At 36.5% G+C, this 22947-nt stretch overlaps 1 protein-coding gene across 6 annotated transcripts in view; it reads left to right on the top strand.

The window, feature by feature from the left end:
* Positions 1-22947, top strand: part of USP45 (ubiquitin specific peptidase 45) — a 69307-nt gene that overhangs the window by 27016 nt on the left and 19344 nt on the right. For 3 of the 6 annotated variants that reach the window (XM_034991593.1, XM_034991595.1, XM_034991598.1), the window contains exons 6-10: positions 2276-2418; positions 2811-2906; positions 6573-6703; positions 11604-11691; positions 19859-19879. In XM_034991593.1, coding sequence (XP_034847484.1) covers positions 2276-2418; positions 2811-2906; positions 6573-6703; positions 11604-11691; positions 19859-19879 — 479 coding nt within the window. Of the gene's footprint in view, positions 1-2275; positions 2419-2810; positions 2907-6572; positions 6704-11603; positions 11692-19858; positions 19880-22947 lie in introns of those variants that run through there. The other 3 variants (XM_034991594.1, XM_034991597.1, XM_034991596.1) reach the window with 3 other exon arrangements.

Below are 22947 nucleotides of genomic sequence, written 5' to 3'. Positions count from 1 at the left end.
GTTTTCACCCACTTACATGGTGCTTACCTTGCCAGGTGCTTTGCAGATAGTCGCTTTGCATTTAATCCTTATGAAAATCTTATAAGGAAATGTGTTAACCCCCCTTGATTGATACTTTTCTTTGGCAAAAGTCACAGTTGCCAAGTCACCCCTTATTTGAACCAACAGGATGCGTATGACATCAGTCTGCCCATACTTGAGATTACAGTTTCTCTTTATGGTCTTTTCTCTCTGCTTCTGTCCCTGAAAACAGGGCTACCTCCAGCCCTGTTCATCTCCCTTAATGTTGTTGCATAGAAGGGCAGGATGGGAGGGGATGTCTTTTTTTTTTTTTTATTTGACAGAGACACAGCGAGAGAGGGAGCACAAGCAGGGGGAGTGGGAGAGGGAGAAGCAGGCTTCCCGCCGAGCAGGGAGCCCGATGCGGGGCTCGATCCCAGGACCCTGGGATCATGGCCTGAGCCAAAGGCAGTCGCTTAACCAACTGAGCCACCCAGGCGCCCCTGGAGGGGATGTCTTATTTACTCTTAAAAACACATCAAAGCATGGAGGGCTAAGGTGCTACTGAATCTGCTGTTTAATCCGGTGTGTTTTCATTTATATTGAATTTTTATTATGTATGTTCTCCCCAACATTACACCCCTGTGGAAGAAAGAGCAGTACTAAGACATGTTCTGATCTCCATCAGTCTGATTGGGGAGACAGCCAAATATTTAAAAATTAATTAGCAATGCAAGGCAGTATGTCAGTATTAGATGAATAAAACATATAATTGCAAAGAACTACAAAATCTGAGGATTGAAAGAAATTTAAAAGAATTTTTTTTTTTTTAAGATTTTATTTATTTATTTATTTGACAGAGAGAGACACAGTGAGAGAGGGAACACAAGCAGGGGGGTTGGGAGATGGAGAAGCAGGCTCCCTGCGGAGCAAGGAGCCTGATGCGGGGCTCGATCCCAGGACCCTGGGATCATGACCTGAGCCGAAGGCAGACGCTTAACGACTGAGCCACCCAGGTGCCCCTAAAAGAGTATTTTGGTTAAAATAAAAGATTTGAGAACTTGGGAATTTCCTGTCAAACTTCAAATTATATATATATTTTTAATAGATTTTATTTATTTGAGAGAGTGAGAAAACATGAGTGGGGGGACGGGCAGAGGGAGAGGCAGAGAATCTCAAGCATACTCACACTGAGTACAGAGCCCATCGTGGGGCTTGATCTCATGATCCTGAGATCATGACCTAAGCTGAAATCAGGAGTTGGCTGCTTAATGGACTGAGCCACCCAGATGCCCCTCAAATTATATTTTGATTCAGAAAGTAATGTGCTGTTGAATAGATATGATGTCAGTTTGTAAATGTTAGAAATTGTTCATTTTCAGATTGTTTTGAAACATGATAAATTGATATAATTTTTAAATCTTCATTAATTATATAAACCAGTGAGCCCAAAACATGTACTTATGTACCATATATATAGGCATTTTCCTTTTTATATTATAATATAGTTCTAATTTTTTAAGCTTTTTATTTTGAAGTTTCAAACTTAGAGAAAAGTTGCAAGAACAATACAAAAAAAATTGCCATTATATGGTGATTTTACAATTCCATTATTTCTTCTGTGCATTAGTTGGCATTTTCTTGTAAGGAAGAGTTTTCCCTTTTCCTCCAATTTAAAAAACCTATTATTGATTCTGACCCATTCTCATTTTGTTCAGTGAATAGTAAACTATTAATGACCCTTCTTTATATTGATACTCAGATTGTCCCAGAGTGGACCAGTAGGAACCTATTCAGGATGGTGCATGTGTATTTTGACCTACTCATCACTTTTTTTGAGCGCTTCCTTATTTTCTGGCACAATAAAAATGTTATAGGCTTACTTTGTTTCTTTGCTGTCCTAGGTTTAGAATCAGCCATTTCTTCAAGAAGTTTTCATTTCTTTTAGTGGGGAATAGTATTTAGGAACTGGGATCTGGATGTTTTCTTCTTGTTTTTTTACTTTATTCTTTTATACTTAACTATGTAATTCATCTGGAATTTATCCCTCAGTGTCGTACGTGGTATTAATACGTAGCAGTAAGATACAAACTGGAGACATTTATTTGTGTTTGTATTCTTGCCCTTCAGGGATACCAATTCAGGGGAAAATCTTACTTAATTTTAATTAATGTATTTAAGTTATTTCAAATTATATATATATATATATATATATATATATATACACACACATTTGATTTTACATCTTATGTCAGTTATGTTTTCTCTAACTTAGGTGCATTTTCTAGAATCCTAAAACTTTGTGAGGAAAAATGTGAAACAGGTGAAAAAAAGAAGGGAAGAAAAGGCAGCAGTGTACCGTCTGTGAAAGGAATTTCAAATTTAGGAAATACTTGCTTTTTTAATGCAGTCATGCAGGTAAGAGCCATCAGGAATCTTTGTAAAATGTAAAAGATAACTTTGTATTTATTGACACACCTGGAAACTAGCAATTGACTGCTAAACGTTCGCCTAGAAAGGCCTGTTTCCTTTTTGTTTTAGGCTATCGGTAGCCGTTGCTATGTACATACATACATATACACACCACCTTTTTGCACAGTGCTTCCAAAAGGCCTTCTCTGTGTTTTACCATGGTTCTGTCCATAATACTGACATTTATTAAATGTGAAATGTGCTCAGTCAAGTTTTTTAAAACTCAAAAATTTTTTTGCTCTGCTAGATGACATTTGAGAGTTGAAGAGACCATTTTTTCCATAGAATCAGAGGATATTACAACCGAATCAGAAGACTTTACATTTGCTTTCTTTTAGAACTTGGCACAATCTTACATTCTTATGGAACTGATGAATGAGAACAAAGAAAATGGGACAAAACTCAAGATTTTTCCTTCCCCAGACTCTCAGCTGGTAAGAAGAATGACTACTGGGATAATAGCTCTTTTTAGATGAGCCACTGATGGTGCCAAAATTGATCTTTTGTATTTCTCAGCACTGTTAACTGAGATGGTGTTTTGAAAAAATATTTTGAAAAAATAATTCAAAAGCATTTTGTGAAAATAATCCGATTTTAAAATTCTAACGTTATATGTTCAAGATCTGTTATGGTTCAAACGTATCATGGGTCAAACAATACAAAGATATCAAGGCAACTTTTAAACAAAAGGGGTTTGGATTTAGTTGAGCAAAATGTCTAGGACTCCTGTTTCGTAGTTACTGGTAACATTTGCTTAAATATAGCATTTTAGTTCTTTAAAAGTAGATTTAATTTTAATAGTGAGCATCTAAAGATTTTTTGGGGCCTAGTCTAAAAATAGGCTATTAAGCTAGTGAGAAAAGAAATAAAGAAAAAGAGCAGCCCTTAACATTCAGAAGCTGGCTTGGCACCCACAGTTAGGCCATATTGTTCAAACAATCTCACAGAATGCCAACCTCAGGCCAGGTTGCTCTGAGACTGATAAAAATAAGACAAAGCAAGGCCACTTCATAATTTTATCTGAACTCAGACAAAAACAAGGTTAGTCTACCACTTAGAAAAATCTCAAGCACCCTATTTTGACCGAAGTGAGAGACTGCTACCCTCAAATAGTAGTAAATGAGCTTTAGCCTCATTCTTACCTCCCAAAGAGACTAGAATTTGGGTTACCCTAACTCAAAGATAAGATTTATCAAGATACCCAGGCTAAGAATTGCCTCCACTTTCTGACAGCATTCAATTGAGAGCAAACCTTTGCTTCCTTAGACTCTCCCCCAGATTACTCAGCCAAAGCCCAAATCCTGTATCCGTTCTTTCCAGTACCCCCTTATTGAGACACCCTGTGGTTTCCCATGGTGTGTGTTCTTCCTAAATGCAACAAGTAATAAACCCCTCTTGTTCAACTACCAGTGTGTTCCTGGTAGTCTTTGGCTGGAGGGCCCTGACAGTAGTAATTAGGTTTTTAGTTAGAAATTCATGTGTGTGTGTGTGTGTGTGTGTGTGTGTGTGTGTTTTGGAGGAAGAGATGTATGTAATAGCTCATGGCTTTTGAAAATAAGAAAGGGGAGTTCTAAAAATTCTTAGCCCAATGTAGTAATATTAGATTTTTCTTCCACGGAGGCAGTTTTGAAAGACAGTATTGTTGTATTTCTTTGTTGAAAAGGCAACCTGTAAACTTATTGCCTGTTCAGCCCTTTAAAATTTTTATAGCAGAGCCCAGTGCCCTCTTCTAAAATGTAGTGAGGTAGTGAAAATTACTAAATTGGAGTTAATGCTTAGTCATTTGAAAAGATTTCCTATTAAATGTGATTGAATGTTAGGTGCTTTTCATGTGGAACTGTATCTTGAGAGGACTATATGGCGATTAGATATTATAGCTGATCACTTTAGATTTGTGTTCTTCTAAGAGGAAAGTTTCACTCTTAGATCTTTGGTCTTTGGGACATAGATTTGACCTGAGCTGGAGGACTACCAGTGTAGATCACTACTCTTTGAATCACCAGTTTTACTTTGTCCTTTGCAATCTATATGCCTTTTGTTTCTTTTCCTTACCTTATTGTATTGGCTTGAACCTCTAGTAACATACTGAATAGAAATGATGAGAGAGCAGACATCCTTGCCTAAAATCCCCAGAGAAGGAGAAAAATATTCAGTCTTTCATTAACATCAGGAATGAAGTTAACTATAGGTTTTTCATAGGTGTTTTTTTTTTTTTTTTTTTTCTTTTCATGTCTGGAAGTTTGTTTTGACCTCATTCACCAATTTACCCATCCCCTCACCCCCTGTTCTCTATGTCTATGAGCTGGTTTTTGGGTTTTTTGTTTTGTTTTGTTTTAAATTCCACGTGTGAAATCATATGGTATTTGTCTTTGTCTGACTTATTTCACTTGGCATAATGCCTACAAGGTCCATCCACATTGTTTCAAATGGTAAGATTTCATTCTTTTTTATGGCCGAATAATATTCCATTGTATATGTATACCACATCTTCTTTATCCATTCATCAACTGATGCATACTTGGGCTGCTTCTCTAATTTGGCTATTGTAAATAATGCTGCAATAAACATAGGGGTGCATGTATCCCTTTGAATTAGTGTTCTTGTATTCTTTAAGTAAATACCCAGCAGAGTGATTACTGGATCATATTATAGTTCTGTTTTTAATTTTTTGAGGAACCTCCAAACTGTCTTCCACAGTGGCTGCACCAGTTTGCATTTCCACTAACAGTGCATGAGGGTTCCTTTTATTCCACATCCTCACCAACACTTGTTGTTTCTTATGTTTTTTATTTTAGCTATTCTGATACATGAAGTGATACCTCATTGTAGTTTTGATTTGCATTTCCCTGATGATGAGTGATATTGAGCATCTTTTCATGTGTCTGTTGGCCATCTATATGTCTTCTTTGGAGAAATGTCTGTTCATGTCTTCAACATGGCAGAGAGCAGTTTTGATATTCAGAAGCTATGCAAAATTATAGCCTGTCCTTTCTGTGGTTTTAGTCAGATGGTAGATTTTTAAGGATAGTTGGTATGAAATATATATATAACATGTGTTTCATAAATACGTGAATGAGACAACCATATTTGATAGTTGTCTTAGAAAATAACATTCTGTAATGTCCCAAGATTATATTTGGGATCTGCTTTTTATTCATTATTTATAAGGAGAGAGGGTTACTGGTGAAGATAACATTTTATTTTATTTTATTTTTTTTAAAGATTTTATTTATTTGAGAGAGAGAGAGAGAAGGAGAGAGAGAGAACAAGAGAGGGGGGAGGGTCAGAGGGAGAAGCAGACTCCCTGCCGAGCAGGGAGCCCGATGTGGGGCTTGATCCTGGGACTCCAGGATCGTGACCTGAGCCGAAGGCAGTCGTTTAACCAACTGAGCCACCCAGGCGCCCCGAAGATAACATTTTAGAAAACAAAACTTGGTAGGGGAGAAATTCTAGAATAAAGTGGGTTTCTCCTTCACACAATTTTAGCTGCTGTTGTCAAGCTTTATGTCTCTCCCTTGTAAAGAAGGAGAATGGTGTATCAATTTTGTGACATAATTTCCCATTCCTTATTTTATTAGTAAAATATTTGGGGAAAAGAAGGGTGTGGAGTTTTGCTAACAAATGTGATTTGTGATCATATATTAAGATGTATACATATCAAGTAGATAAGTAATTCTGCTTTTAGGAGAGCACATTTTTTAAGACTTTATTTTTTTAAGTAATCTCTACACCTAACGTGGGGTTCAAACTCACAATCCCGAGATGGAATTGCATGTTGGACTGACTCAGCCAGCCAGGCGCCCCTAGGAGAGCACATTAAGGGACAGTTATAAGCAACTAGAGGTTGGTGATTTTACTCTTAAGCTAATAGTTTTACTAAGTAAGGGGCAAATGTTAGGAGAATACCTGTGTTTTTCCAGGTAAGGCATTTAATTCCATTTTCCATTTTTTAATATTCATCTTATATATGTAGGAATAAAGTTTCTTAATACACTTAAGGCAATTTAGTTATCATTTAAGCAAAGTATAACTTAGATTTTTAATAATATTTAGTTTCAAAATTGCATATTTCTGACATAGAGTTGATCATGTTTTTAAAGGACCCATTAATAGTGGAACTTTCAAGCCCTGGAACATTGACCTCAGCCTTGTTGGTGTTTCTTCACAGCATGAAGGAGACTGAAAAAGGACCACTTTCTCCTAAAGTTCTTTTTAATCAGCTTTGTCAGAAGTGGGTGCATCTAAATTCTTGATATAAATAATTGAGTTATAAAATTCTAATGTATCACTTAATATGAGTAGTTTCACTCTTACTGTAACATCGCTATTATTGTCTAGACTCTCAAGAGAAAGGACTAATACTTATTTAGTTGCAACTCTGCGCTTTATGTAAATTTTATCTCATAGTACTCTGAAGAAGTGCTTGTTTATCCCCATTTTATAAATAAGGAAACTGAGACTCACAGAAGTTGAGTAGCTTACCTAGTTTTATAGTGACAAAGCCAGGATTCAAATAGAAGTCTGTCCTGATTCAGAAGCCCATGATGTAATAACAAAGGTAAGAACATTATAGAATTAAAAGGTGCTATTAATAGGTCATCTAAATCTAGTTTTCTTATTTTTACTTTTATTATTTTTTAAGTATACTCTACTCCCAATGTGGGGCTCAAACTCATGACCCCAAGATCAAGAGTTGCATGCTCTACCAACTGAGCCAGCCAGGTGCCTTCCTTAGTTTTAAAGATGAGCTTCGAGGCAAATAGAATTTAAGTGAATTTCTCAAGATAGTACTGTATGTTCAAAAACAAAATCCTTATGTGCCCAGAAATACATACATACCATAAAGGACCTGACTTAACTTTAATTCTTTCATCTAAAAAACTGAGAGCTTATTTGTGTCAGGTACTTGCTAGAATCTAAGGGTACGCAATGTATAATATATTAAAAATAGACCCTGTCATGGAGCTCATGAGCTAGTCCCAGTCCACAATTACTAAAATATATAGAAACAAAATTCTTTAAATGGGAACTTGCATTTTTGTATATCTCCAGGCTTTAAAATTTCATTTTAATTTAAGCTAGTTATTTGTGCCATGGTATTATATTTTATCTTCTAGAACTATACCAGTGTTAATTTTTTAAAAAAATTTTAATTGTGGAAAGGACACTTACCATGAGTTCTGCCTTCTTAAAAATTTTTAAGTGTACAATAGATTATTGTTGATTAAGGTGCAATGCTGAATAGCAGATCTCTGCAGCTTGTCCATCTTGCTTGAATGAAACTTTATGCCCATTGATTATGCCTGTATGTTCATTTCTCCTTCACTCCAGCCCTTGGTAGACACTGTTGCACTCTCTCTGATTCAATGAATTTGCCTATTTTAGATTCCTTATATAAGTGGAATCATGCTATTTGTTTTTCTGTGACTGGCTTATTTCACTTAGCAAAATGTGCTATGGTATTTTGAATGTAGTACAAAATAAAGAGGGTTTATTATGTTTCATTTGGTTGGCAAATGCTGTTTTTTTTTCAAAGCCCGAAGAAGAAAAAAATCCTCAGATTTTTGTGACATTGGTGCCTCACGGAGTTGAAAAGTTTTTAGGATTCTATGTGCTTTCGAATTGTTTTTGGCTCTGCCAAAAATAATTGTTTTGTATCCTCTTTCTTTTTTTTTTTTTTTTGGTTTTATAAAGTTTTTTTAAAAGATTTTAAAATCTTTAAAGAGAGAGAGAGAGTGCATGAAAGGGGAGGAGAGGGAGAAGCAGGCTCCCCGCAGAGCAGGGAGCCTGACGTGGGGCTTGATCCCAGGATTCTGGGATCATGACCTGAGGCTAAGGCAGGCGCTTAACCAACTGAGCCACCCAGGTGCTCCTGGTTTTATTGAAGATTTATATACAATTTTTAAAATTGTTAAAATAATAGGTGCTCATGGATAAAAGTTCAAAATACTCTTTGTACCATATTTTTTTCAAAAGTGATTATGTAGGCACAGACATATATAAAATTGTTTGCTACTTGCTTGTTTTGCTTAATATGTTTTTTACATTTTTCCATATTAGTACATGTGGGTATGACTTATTTGATTTAATGTGTGTGTGTATCGCACTTGTGAAAGTACATCTGTAGGATAAATAGACTTACTGGATCAAACATTATTTGAAAACATTTAAAAATTGCATTTGTTTTATTATGTTTACTTTAAAAAGAGATTTCTTTAAGAAAAGTAATTTTTAAAAAATCTGGCGAAGATTTAAGCCATATATGTTGAGTCTATTTTTGGACTCTGTTCTGTTCCATTGATCTATATGTCTACCCTTACCCCAGTTCTGCACTGTCTCATTACTGTACCTTCATAGTAAGTCTTAGAATTGGATAGTGTGAGTGCTCAGACTTTTTTTTTTTTTTTAGCTACTCCAGGTCCTTTGCTTTTTTATGTGAATTTTAGAATCAGTTTGTTAATTGGGATTGCATTTGGAGATCAGTTTGGAGAGGACATCTTAATAATGTTGAGTCTTCGAATGTATGATTATGAAATATCTTTTCAGTTATTTAGGTATTTGATTGTTCCCATCAATTTTTTGTGGTTTTCAGCTTACAAATCCTGCACTATCTTGTTAGATTTACCTTAAGAATTTCATATTTTTTAACACTATTTATTGTAAATTGGTACGTTAGAAAAAATTCAATATCCATTTGTACATTCCAAATATAAGGAAATATACTTGATTTTTGTATATTGATCTTATTTCTTGTTCCCTTGCTCAAGGGTTATGGTAGTTTTATGTAGATTCTTCAGGATTTCCTATGTAGACAATAATGCCATTGGTAAATAAAGACCATTTTATTTCTTCCTTTTCAATCTGTATCCTTTTATACTTTTTTCTTGTATAACTGGCAAGGACCTCCAGTACAATGTTGGAGTGGTAAAAAGTAGGCATCTTTGCTTTGTTTCTGATATTAGGGGCAGAACATTCAGTCTTTCACACATAAGTATGATAACAGCTGTAGGTTTTTCATAGATGCCTTTTATCAGGTTGAGGAAATTCCCATTCCTAGTTTTTTCTGCGAGTTTTCATCAAGAATAGAAACATTCAGTAAACTCCAGTACTCATTTTTTTCTTAAAAAACAACATATTATTTATTTTATTTTTTTAAGATTTGTATTTATTTGAGAGAGAGAGAGCACGAGTGAGGTGAGGTGCAGAGGGAGAAGCAGACTACCCACTGAGCAAGGAGCCCGCCTCAGGGCTGGATCCCAGAACTCCGGGATCATGACCTGAGCTGAAAGCAGACGCTTAACCGACTGAGCCACCCAGGTGCCCAACAAATATTTGTTATTTAAATGAACATTATTTATTACCATTGGGACACATTGATTCCTGGCCCAGAGAAACCATGAGATAATAAATGTTAGTTGTTTTTTTTTAAGAAAAAAGAATGGGTATTGCATTTTATTAAATGCTTTTTCTGCATCTGTTGAAATATCATATGTTTTTTAATCTGTTGATACAAGAATTGTATTAATGGATATTCTGAATAGCTTTGGTAAAGTATATTTGACATGCAGTAAGCTGTACATATTTAAAGTATACCATTGGGTAAGTTTTGACGTATATATATTTTTGTTTGTTTGTTTTCTCTTTTTATATTTTGTCAATATGCCTGGAGTAGAGAGAGTTTTTGGATTAGCAACAGACTGATTCATCTTCATCCACAAGACATCTCCACGAATTCTCTCTTGTTCTGAATTTCTTTTTCTTGATAATCTATTCCTGTTTTATGAGTATGCATACATTTTCCTCTTACAACTTGAGATTTTTAAGTTTTCTCCTCTTTCCCACAGTAACACTTTCACTAAGGTACATTTCCTGTTTATATTTCATGTTCTCCTCATTTTGAATACATGAATCTCTTCATATGTTTGTTGATTTTTCTCTTTAAGTTTGAAGGTCTCTTTAGTATTGGTAGATCAGATTGGCTCCATTAGAGATTCTGTAAGTCATCATAGAATTTTTTACCCAGTCCTAGGTAGAAGAAGAAAGAAAAAATCTAGGTTTATTAAATTTTCTTGAATGGTTGAGAAGGCAGTACTGCATTGTGCATAGTTAAGATGGAGATATAGGCAGGGACATGGTAGAGACAGTTTCTCCTTTGTTCGGGAACAATTTCCATTCTGTGCATCTCCTTTGAAAGCCATAGACTGGTCCTCCTACCTGCCACCTGGCAGATGAGGATCTCTGAAGGATTCCCTGGTTTCCCCTTGCAGTCTTCTTCCATTTCATTGGCCTTCCTTGATGCCTCCAGCACAAGTGTCATGTCATCCAGTTTCAGCCTTATATGGATTCCAGACATGGAAACCCAAATAGGGTTGGGATTTGTGTCCATCTTGGTTTCTGTCCTCAACTCTGATCTAGAAGGTGAACAATAGCTATCACATGTGGAAAGGGAAGCCCACAAGGGGAGTAAATCAGAGTCTTCTCAACATCCTATTGCTTTTGCTACTTCTTAACAAGAGTGAGTAACTGAAATTATGACTCCTGTTATAGGCTAGATTCACTACTATTTCAGATAGTTTTTTAGCACCCGGGACTCACAGTAGTGCATTACTGGGGTGAATATTTATTATGAGATGAGAAATAATGCTTAAAGTACTGGACTTAAGAATCAAAAGACCTGGATTTATGTCAGTGGCACTTAGCTTGTTCTTCAGTTTTCTCAAGTGTAAAACAGAGTTCATATTAATTATGAATTTCTTAACAGCACTGCTGTGCATATCAAATGAGATATGTTGCACATATCTTAATGAGACCATTGTGAACTTGTACTACCATAACATATTCTTACTCTTTTATATTCCTTAGACAAAATTCTTTCTTCGTCTTAGAGCACTATCTAAATTTAGTACTTATTTTTATTTAAGGCAAAATGCTCATTTTAGTATTGGAGTTTATTGCAGAAAATACTACTTTTTAATACTGAAATCACCTAAATATCTGGTCTTTCTACTTAGTAGGAAAAGGACTAAATTGAATCTTTGACTATATGCTATGTAAAAATGATTTTAGATGGTAGTAATATATTGTTGATGAAATGATCTTTTTTTCTTTCCTGTTTTGTTTTTAAATCATAGGGCCCCCCGATTTAAAAGTTTCCAGCAACAGGACAGTCAGGAGCTTCTGCATTATTTGCTGGATGCAGTGAGGACAGAAGAAACAAAGGTCAGATTTTGTTAAGTTTATCACATATGCTCTTTAAGAGGAGGGTACAAAACTGAAGGAATTAATTTCTACCATCATTTTAATGTAGGTTAAGAAGTAATTTGATTTTTTTTCCTTTCTGTTTATTCCTTTATATATTTTTTTGCCTCTTCTTCTAAAAGAATATTTTCTCCTAGTCTTTGCAACCCTATTATCCTTTATTAGTTAATACCCTTTGTCTATAAATAAAAAATCAACTCAAGCTAGCTTAAAGAAAAGAGAATCTAAGAATCTAGGGACAGGAAGGTTCTCCGGAATCCAGAGAATATTCTCCTAATTTCCCTGGTTTCTCTGGCTCTGTAGATTTTCTTTATTCATCTCCCCACAGACTGAGTTGTTTCTGTGCTTCTCTCTCTGAATGGTAGCACATGATCTCCATATTTTGCATATGTTGCAGTTCTGCATATATAAAAACAAAACTGGCTGTTTGTGAATCCTAATTCTGAATTCCCAAGAGAGAAACTTTGTTACCCCATGTTGGATTAGGATCCACTCAGGGATTAGTCATTTGTAACAAGGGAAGAAGGATTCCAGCCTCCTGGATCCGGGAATGTTTCTGAGAAAGGAAGGAATGGCTCATGGTCTGGATAGATTTCCCTAGTGTTCATTGTAATCCTATCCCTTAATCGATTGGGTGGTAGGTGACTTTAATATTAAATGAGTGAAATTCATCTTTTTTTTGGTGGGGTCCTGCAAATGGCATACAATTTTTCAGAGAAAATGCAAGATATTAAAGATGTCAAGTACATAGTACATATCCTCATTCTCCCTTTTTCACTCATAGCAGACATTATTAATCCTTTATAACAGTTCTACTGAGTCTGGATTCAGCCTCAGAATCATTCTCAACTTAGCACTGCAGGCAGGCCCTGTCAATCACAATTGTCATAATAGGTGAAATCCAGTTTTCCATTCAAGGTAAATATACTTCTTAATCTATGTTAATATGTGGTAAAGCAACCATATGAAAATGAAGTACTCATATGCTTGTGGTAGCTGTTACCATGTTACTATGCAAGGTGGACCTTCCTCTTTTTTTTTTTTTAATCTTCAGTTGTAATGTAGTAGTCTAGCTTTCAGTGAAGAGAGAGTTAGGGTTCTGTAGATTGCTTTGGGTAGTATAGACATTTTAATAATATTTATTCTTCCAATCCATGAGGATGGAATGTCTTTCCATTTCTTTGTGTCATCTTCAATTTCTTTCATCAGTGTGTTAAAATTTTCAGAATACAGGTCTTTCACCATTTCGGTTAGGTTTATTCCTCAGTATCTTATTTTTGATGCAATTATAAATGGGATTTTTTTTTTTTTAAGATTTATTTATTTGAGAGAAAGCTCGCACATGCATGTGCGAGGTGGGAGAAGGGCAGAGGGAGAAGGAGAGAAGCAGACTCCTTGCTGAGCGGTGAGCCTGACACGGGGCTTGATCCTAGGACCCTGATTTCATGACCTGAACCGAAATTGAGTTGGTCACTTAAGTGACTGAGCTACCCAGGTGCCCCGAAATTATTTTCTTTATTCTGCTTCATTATTAGTGCATAGAAATGCAACAGATTTCTGTATACTGATTTGTGTCCTGCAACTTTACTCAATTCATTTATCAGTTCTAGCAGTTTTTTGGTGGGGTCTTTCAGATTTTCTATCTATAGTATCATGTCGGCTGCAAATAGTGAATGACTGCTTCCTTACCAATTTGGATGCCTTTCATTTCTTTTTGTTGTCTGATTACTGTGGCTAGAACTTCAGTTGAATAAAATTGGTGAGAGTGGACATCCTTGTCTTGTTCCTGACCTCGGGGAAAAGCTCTATTTTTCCCCATTAGGGATGGTATTAGCTGTGGGTTTTTCATATTATGGCCTTCATTATGCTGAGGTATATCCCCTCTAAACCTACTTTGTTGAGAGTTTTTATCATGAATGGATGTTGTATTTTGTCAGATGCTTTTTCTGCATCTATTGAAATAATCATATGGTTCTTATCCTTTGCTTATTGACGTGATGTATCATGTTGCTTGATTTGCAAATATTGAACCACCCTTGCAATCCAGGAATAAATCCCTTTTGATCACAATGAATGATTTTTTTTTAATGTGTTGTTGATTTGGTTTGCTAGTATTTTGTTGAAGATTTTTGCTTCTATGTTCATCAGAGGTATTGGCCTGTAGTTCTCTTTTTTTATGGTGTCTTTATCTGGTTTTGGTATCAGGGTAATGCTGGCTTCATCGAATGAATTTGGAAATTTTCCTTCCTTTTCTATTTTTTGGGGATAGTTTGGAAAGAATAGATATTAACTCTTTAAATGTTTGGTTCAGTTCACCTGTGAACCCATCTGGTCCTGGACTTTTGTTTGTTGGGAGTCTTTTGATTACTGATTCAATTTCTTTGCTGGTTATCTGTTCAAATTTTCTATTTCTTCCTGTTTCAGTTTTGATAGTTTTTATGTTTCTAGGAATTCATCTATTTTTCTAGGTTGTCCAATTTGTTGGCATATAGTTTTACATACTAGTCTTCTATAATTGTTTGTATTTTTGTGGTGATGTTATTTCTCTCTCTTTTTTTTTTAAGATTTTATTTATTTATTTGACAGAGAGAGACAGCAAGAGAGGGAACACAGCAGGGAGAGTGGGAGAGGGAGAATCAGGCTTCCCACAGAGCAGGGAGCCCGATGCGGGGCTCGATCCCAGGACCCTGGGATCATGACCTGAGCCGAAGGCAAGACGCTTAACGACTGAGCCACCCAGGTGCCTGTGGTGATGTTATTTCTCCTCTCTCCTTTGTAATTTTGAGTCCTTTTCTTTTTTTTCTTGATAAGTCTGGCTAGAGGTTTATCAATTGATTTTTTTTTTTTTTCCCCAGAGAACCAGCTCCAATTTCACTGAGCTGTTATATTGTTTTTTTTAGTTTCTCTATTATTTATATATGCTCCAATCTTTATTATTTATTTCCTTTGCTGGTTTTAGGTTTTATTTGTTGTTCTTTTTTCTAGCTCCTTATGTGTAAGGTTAGGTTTTTATTTGAGATTTTTTTTTGGCTTCTTGAGGTAGGCAAATATTGCTATAAACTTCATTCTTAGAACTGCTTTTGCTGTATCCCAAAAGTTTTGGACTGTGGTGATTTTATTTTTATTTGTTTCTATGTATTTTTTTTTTTAATTTCTTCTTTTATTTACTGGTTGACCCATTCATTGTTTAGTAGCATGTTATTTGACCTCCATGTATTTGTGGTCTTTCCGGATTTTTCTTGTGGTTAATTTCTAGTTTCATAGAATTGTGGTCAGAAAAGATGCATGGTATGACTTTGATCTTCTTGAGTTTGTTTTGGCTTGTTTTGTGGCCTAATATATGATCTGTTCTGGAGAATGTTCCATATGCGCTTGAAAAGAATGTCTATTCTGCTGATTTAGGATAGAATGTTCTGCATATATCTGTTAAGTCCATCTGGTCCAGTGTGTCATCCAAAGCCATTGTTTCCTTGTTGATTTTTTTGTTTAGATAATCTGTCCATTGATGTAAGTGGGGGTGTTAAAGTCCCCTACCATTATTGTATTATTATTGATTAGTTCCTTTATGTTTGTTATACACTCTTTTATGTATGTGGGTGCTCCCATGTGGGTGCATAAATATTTACAATTATTATATCTTCTTGTTGGATTGTCCCCTTTATATAGTGTCCTTTTTTGTCTTTTGTTCTAGTCTCTGTTTTGGATTCTATTTTGTCTGATATAAGTATTGCTACCCTGGCTTTCTTTTGACATCTCTATGGGTGATAAATGTTTCTCCATCCCTCACCTTCAATCTGCAGGTGTCTTTAGATCTGAAATGAGTCTCCTATAGATAGCATTTGGATGGGTCTTGTTTTTTGGTTTTTTTTTAATCCATTCTGTCACTCTGTGTCTTTTGAAGTGATTAGTCTATTTACATTCAAAGTAATTATTGATATGTATTTATTGCTATTGTATTGTTTTGTAGTTGTTTCTGAAGATTTTCTCTGATCCTTTCTTTTTTTCGTGGTTTGCTGGTTTTTGGTAGTGATCTATTTCTCTAGTGATATATTTAGTGATATGATTTCTTTCTCCTTATTCTTTGCATATTTTTAGTGGTTTTTGACTTATGGTTACCATTAGGTTCGTATATAACATCTTCTGCGTGTAGCAGTCTATATGAAGTTGATGGTCATTTAAGTTGAACCCATTCATTACTCTTCTCCTTCCCACATTTTAGGTGTATGATACCATATTTTATATCTTTTTATTTTGTGAGCTCCTTGACTGATTTTTTTTTTTTACAGAAATACTAATTTTTACTGCTTTTGTGTTTCTTACCTTCATACTGTCACTTTTGGTCTCTCCTTTCCATTCAAAGAGTTCCCTTTAATATTTCCTACAGGGCTGGTTTAGTGGTCAGAAACTCCTTTATTTTTTTGTTTGTCTGGGAAACTTTTTTTTTTCCTCTCCTGTTTTGAATGATAGCCTTGCTGGATACAGTGTTGTTGGCTGCAGATTTTTCCCATTCAGCACTTTGAATGGATCATGTCTTGGAAAATGTCTGCTGAAAAATCCCCTAATAGCCTTATGGGGTTTCCCTTGTATGTAACTGTCTTTTTTTTGTCCTGCTCCTTTTCCATTTTTTTCTTTATCACTATATTTTGCCTGTTTAATTACAATATGTCTTGGTGTGGATCTCCTTTTGTTGATTTTCTTGGGCCTTCTATGTGCCTCTTGAATCTGGATATCTGTTTCCATCAGAGTAGGGAAGTTTTCAGCTATTATTTCTTCACATAAATATTCTGCCCCCTTTTCTCTCTCTTCTTCTTCTGGGATCCTATAAAATGAATGTTATTATGTTAGATGGAGTCAGAGTTCCCGAAGTCTATTCTTGTGTTGTATAATTCTTCTCTCTTTTGTTCAGCTTGATTAGTTTCCATTATTTTATCTTCTAGGTCATTAATTCGTTCCTCTGATTCTTCCAGCCTGCTGTTTGTTGCATCAGGTGTGTTTCTAATCTCATTTATTGCTCTCTTCATCTCTGATTGGCTCTTTTTAATCTCTGTGTTAACGTCTTACTGGTGTCTTCTACTCCTTACTCAAGTCCCGTGAATGCCCTTATGATCATTGCTTTAAATACTCCATCAGGCATGTTACTCTTATTTGTTTCAATTAGATCTCTGGCCATGGCCTTATCCTGTTCTTTCATTTGGGACAAACTTCTCTGTCTTCTCATTTTATCTAAGTCCCTGTGCCTGTTTCTGAGTGTTAAGAAGGTCAGCTCTGGGAGCACCTGGGTGGCTCAGTCGTTAAGCGCCTGCCTTCGGCTCAGGTCATGGTCTCAGGGTCCTGGGATCGAGCCCCGCATTGAGGCTCCCTGCTCCACAGGAAGCCTGCTTCTCCCTCTCCCACTCCCCCTGCTTCTTGTGTTCCCTCTCTCGCTGTGCCTCTCTCTGTCAAATAAATAAATAAAATCTTAAAAAAAAAAAAAAAAAAAGCTCTGTGTCCTGTTCTTGAGGGTAACAGCCTTATGAGGAGGTCCTGTAGTGCCTGTCATATAATGTCCCATTACCTAGGGCCTGGCACTTCAGGGAGTGTGTCCAGCGTGTGCTGTGTGCCATCTACTGTTATGTCCTGGCCATTTTATCCCTCAGGCCAGTCATCTGCAGATACGCTCCGTGTCTGTTGTGGGCAGTGTCTGGTCCCTGGTCTGAATGTGGCAAGATTTGTTTTGTTTTGTTTAAGTAATCTCTACACCCAACGTGTATAGAGATCTCAATTCCAAGATCAAGAGTCACATGTCCTTCCAACTGAGCCAGCCATTTGGAGAGCCATTTACCTCTCAAATGTGGCAAGTTTTAATTAGATATGCTCTGGTTGGTTTGTGCTGAAACCTGTTGCCACTGCTGCCACCATTGAGGCCCTGCAAAATTCCCATGTGGGGAGATGGGGTGTCGGCAGGGGGTTGGGCTGGTCTGGGGGAGGGGACCCACCACCCTGGGACTAAGGCAAATGTGAATTTAGAAGGGCAGTTCCGTGGGGGTGGGGGGGTGGGCGGTGAGTGTTGGTGTAAGAAAGTTAGGTAGTGAGTGGCTCCCGCAGGTGGCCTTGTGCTTATGCTATGGGGGGCGGGGAGGAAAATGGTGCCTACCAGTTCCTTTGTTCCCAGAGGGGTCTCTCCATGAATGCCGTCTTTCTGGGATGCACTCCAAGATGAGCAAATAACCTCCCTACTGTGTGCCTCAGGTGCTCTTCAGATTACTGTTTACACACTGTATGCCCATGTGCTCTTTGCCTGCCTTTTCTCCAACAGCAGTGCAGTAACCTCTGGGTTCTATCCCAGCCAAACCCCCTGGACCTTTAAAACTCCAGGTTTTAAGCCCTATTGGTTGCCAGAACACAAAATTTGGGCCCTCTTGCTTTCCAAGCCAGTTGCTATGGGGATTCATTTTCTTTTCTTTTTTTTTTTTAAGATTTTATTTATTTGAGAGAGAGAGAGTGAGAGAGCACATGAGAGGGGGGAGGGTCAGAGGGAGGAGCAGACTCCCTGCTGAGCAGGGAACCCGATGTGAGACTAGATCCTGGGACTCCAGGATCATGACCTGAGCTGAAGGCAGTCACTTAACCTGAGCCACCCAGGCGCCCAGGATTCATTTTCTCTTTGTACTCCCCTGTGCACTAGTCTCTCACCCTTCTCCAGGACTGCAGTTACCTCCCCACTTCAGTGGCCATGAGCTGTTTCTCTCCCAAACCAGGTCTCTGCACTTCCTAACTCCTTCAGTGTGTCCTCTTCTCTAACTTTAGTTGTGGGGTTTGTTCTGCCAGTCTTCCGGTTGATTTCTGGGGTATTTAGGATGATTGGTAATTATCTAGTTGTATTCATGGGACAAAGGGAGCCTAGGATCCTCGTACTCCACCGCCATTTTCCCTCCTGGATCTTTCCCTCCTGGATATACTCTATATATTTCAATTATGAACCCTGTCATCTTCTATTTAGAGTTATGTTTTTATCACCTCTCTTAGATTGTAATCTCACGGAATGACTCTCTGTATCCCATGTGCCTTGCACATAGTAGGTGCCTGGTGAATGTGTGTTGAGTAAGTTTTCTGTACTTAATTTTAAATGGACAATATCTGTTGAGAATTTGAATTGGAAAAAAGCAGTTTCTTAAATAAGTTATACGACCTAGTTTCTTGGGGATTTGCAATTATTTTGAATATGTTATAATTTGAATGAACTGATAAATTGACAGGATAATACTACATTATGTTTTACCTGTAATTTGTTTTAAAAAATCAGTTAAGGGATTTACAAGGCAGCAAGTTGGGGAGAGATATAACAAAACTTGTATCTTAAATGATAAATGTGTATTGATGCTTCTGAGCCTACAGACGACATAGGAGTTAGTTTAAGATTAATTCAGACTATCAATTTCTAGAATGATTGTTCTTCCACTATGGTTTGTAAGAATATGTTTACTACATGGTCCTGTATCATTGTAAATGGAATTAAAAATTACCTCTCTACATTGTTTTTCTCTGTCAATATTAAGATAAAACTATAAAATCTGTTTCTATTATTTTTTCCCCTATTTTACTTGATGGCATTCTTTGTTACAATTAAATTATTGTTTTGTCATAATGGTGCATTAAGATTCACAGTGTCTTAAAAACTCAGGCAGTACAGGGGGAAGCATGGCTTTTTGAAAGCTCTTAATCTTCCCCTATTTGAGGGCTTTAGACGGTGTGGCACAATTAAAATGTCAAGTCCGTGGATTTATTCAGTCTCGTAAGCAAGGACAGTGGTGCAGTCAGGTACAGTGAGTCCCCATGCAGGAGCTGCATTGTCTGGCCTGGGAAGCCCACAGCTGGTAACCGTGCTGCCATTGTAGTTTGTCACTGCCATGTGTGTTTTGATTGAAGAAAGGCTCCAGCGTTATGTCTGCCACCAGAACCTTGTCGTATGATTAAAAACTACTGACCCCCTTTCATAATGTTTCATTGAAGTTTTTTCCTGATAACTGTAAAGTTGAGGGCTATACCATGCTCTTGCCAAATAGAGTGCTAAAGGGATCATTTGTGCCAAAATTGTACATTTTTCGTGGACAAAATAAAATCAAATTTACTGTAAGAACTTCTTTTACAGGCCGTCTTTTCAGCTTACAAGGTATGTGCTTCTTCACTATCTTGCTTTTAATTTGAGCTCTCACCAAATTAACAATACTACAATTTTATTTCCAAAGATACATCACTGATGCATTATTGGTTAGGACTATTTTAAAGGCAGACTGTCTCAGCTGACTGTTAAGCCATGAGTGTTATGTATTCTTATTTTTGAAAGAAGTTTATGGTGGAGATTTGAAATAGTTGAACCTTGACACTGCTAACTGATTAATGTGCTGCAGTTGTTAGCAGCTTCCTGGCCAAAGTGTGTGTGTGTGTGTGTGTGTGTGCGCGCGTGTGTGCACGTGCCGCGTCTCTCTTTTTTTTTTTTAACTTAAATGGTTCAAAGAATGACTCTCAACAATGAGAGGCTGTAGATAGACCTAAACTCATTTATTTTATTCAACTTGATGAATTACCTATTAATTAACTCCTTTAACAGTTTAGAGAATATAAATTTGTGGCTAAGATACAATAAAAAAGCAAATGTCTAATAGTTTAAAAGTTAATAATTTAAACAACTCCATTGTTTTTATTCCTTTTTAAGAGTTTGATATTATAGTTTACATTTCTGGAAATGGCAAAGACTCGTTAAATCATATTGAAAGTCATGTTTGAATTAGTAAAATATTCAAATTGTAAAATAAATTTATAGACTTATAACTTGGTTTAGAGTTCTTTATCTTTGCTGGCTGGAGAGACTTTTTACAGTTATACTAAATATTTACAGGTGAATATGGTATTTATTGGAATCTTTATTTAAGTCCATTCTCCTGCATGGAATTCATACCATTCTAATTTATTTTCATTCAATCAATTCTTTTTTAAAGGTATAAAAGTCAGCTTTAGCTCAGACAGTATCTGAATTATATCAATTTTCAAATTTATTGTGTCTGAATTGGAGATTATTTCACTATTTAATAGCTTTTGGGACATATTTTATGATTTTGATTTTCTTCACATATATTTCAAGATAGTATGACATGGCACAGATTGCTGTATGTTTACTTTTATACCCTACTTTGTATATATTTAAGTTTTTGAATCTTGCATCAACTTTCAAAATATACTTGAAGAGAATAGTGAGCAGTTCTAGGAAATATAGTGTGCTGATCTTAGGCCGGTTAATAAATGAAACTCAGTTTCACAACTATTGGGGGAAGGTATCAGACACTTACCATGAAATGTATCCTATATACAGAAGAATGTATGCAGATATATATACCGTTTAAAGCATAATATAAAGAAAAGTCATTTACCACTAGAAACCTTCCTCACCATCACACCCAGAGTTAAAAAAAATTGAATGTTTTAGTGCCATAGAAGCCACCTGTTCTTTCTTTTCAAACATGTGTTCCTCATCAGAGGGAACGACTTTTTTTTTTACTTTTACAGTAATCATTTCATTGTCTTATAGTTTTGAGAGCGATCTGTGTATGCTTAAACAATTAGATTGTTTAGTTTTGCATAACTGGTTAGCAAGCACAAACCTTTTGTCATTATTGGATGAAGGCTCCCAAAAGAAGAGGGACTGAGAGAATCTCTGGAACATAGTTTGGCTTTGGCGTCCCAGAATTTCTAAGAGTTCTTTCTGGGGGAAGTCAGTGGGCAAGGTCATGAATGTGTTCTGAGCCATGCTTCTCCAAGCAACTGACAGAGTTATAGGAGAGACCAGGTGCTAGCTCTCTGGTCCAAAAACGTTAAAGTCTGCTCCGTATTTTCTGCTTCTGAGTTCATCATGACCCACCTCTTTGCTCTCAGGAATAGGTCAGAGCAGAACGACTTTGGGTTAGGTAATGTGTATACTCTGATTGATCCACAGCAGAGCATGGGGAGAATAAGGACGGTAGCAGCTCATTCCCCATATATTCTGTTCTCAGATTTAAAACATGGTACAGTAGCAGAGGGGATCTTAGTGTTGACAGTGTGTCTGTCTCCTGGTCTCACTGCTTCAGTATGGGTTGGTTGCCTCCCACATTGGATGTACAGGTGTCGTTCTGGAGTTCCCACTAACTGTGCTTCTGGGAATTCTCTTGCCTCTCTTATGCATTGGCCCTGCTGTTGCCCGTAAACTATGTTGTCTTTCTTGTTTATGCTCTCCTTTGGTGGTGGTGGTGGTGGTGGTGGTGGTGGTGGTGGTGTGTGTGTGTGTGTGTGTGTATTTTTCTCCTTTCTTTATTCAGAAGGTGGCATATACTATATGAACACTTTCTGCAGTTTTGCAGTTTTGTCTTTTTTCACTTAATTGTAACAGTCTTTTCATATCAGAAGATAGGAAGCTTCTCTCTCTCTCTTTTTTTTTTTACCTGAAGATATCAAACCAGTGTCTTAGTGATTCTCTCTTATATGTATGTTTCCAGTGTTTTTGCTTTTATGCATAATGCTGTGATGAATAAGGTATTTGTGTTATTTTGCATGTGTGTTAGTATATCTGCATACATATAGAAATGAGATTGCTGGATCAAATGATCTATCCATTTGTAATTTTGATATCCTCCATAGGCATACAATTTTCACTTCTGTTAGCTACATGCCATGTAAGGGAGTCTCTTTCCCCACAGCACCACCAAAAGACTGTTTTGTCAAACTTTCTAATTTTTACCAATCAGCTGGGTAGAAAAATGCATCTCAGGGTGGTTTTAGTATACATTTCTCCTTGAATGAAGCTGAATATCTTTTCCTCTGTGCCTATTTTTTACCCCTTTTTCTGCTGAGTTCTGATCCTTTGCTGATTTCTAAAAGCTTTTTGTATACTAGGGAGAGAATATATTTCCAAGTTTGTCATTTGTGTCTTGATTTTGCTTATAATTTGGCAGCATATTTTTTTTAGGTAAAAAAGTTTAAAAATTTTTTGGTTTTGAATTTAACAGTCTTTTATTTTAAAAGCCTTCTGGATATTGAGTCATGGTTAAAAAAGGCATTCCCACTCCTAGGTTATAAAAGAATTTCCCCATGTTTTCTCCTAGTACTTTATAATTCATTTTTAGATTTAAATCTTGATCTATTGAGGTTTATCCTGTTCCCAGAATATTTCCTTTTTTCCCATTTGACTATCCTACGGTTATCCACACT

This window comes from Mirounga leonina, unplaced genomic scaffold, assembly GCF_011800145.1.
Source record: "Mirounga leonina isolate KUSES-001 unplaced genomic scaffold, KU_Mleo_1.0 Mir_53, whole genome shotgun sequence".
In the NCBI taxonomy this organism is placed as follows: domain Eukaryota; kingdom Metazoa; phylum Chordata; class Mammalia; order Carnivora; family Phocidae; genus Mirounga; species Mirounga leonina.
The sequence above is the reverse complement of the archived record's forward strand: the minus strand, read 5'-3'. Positions and strand labels throughout refer to the sequence as shown.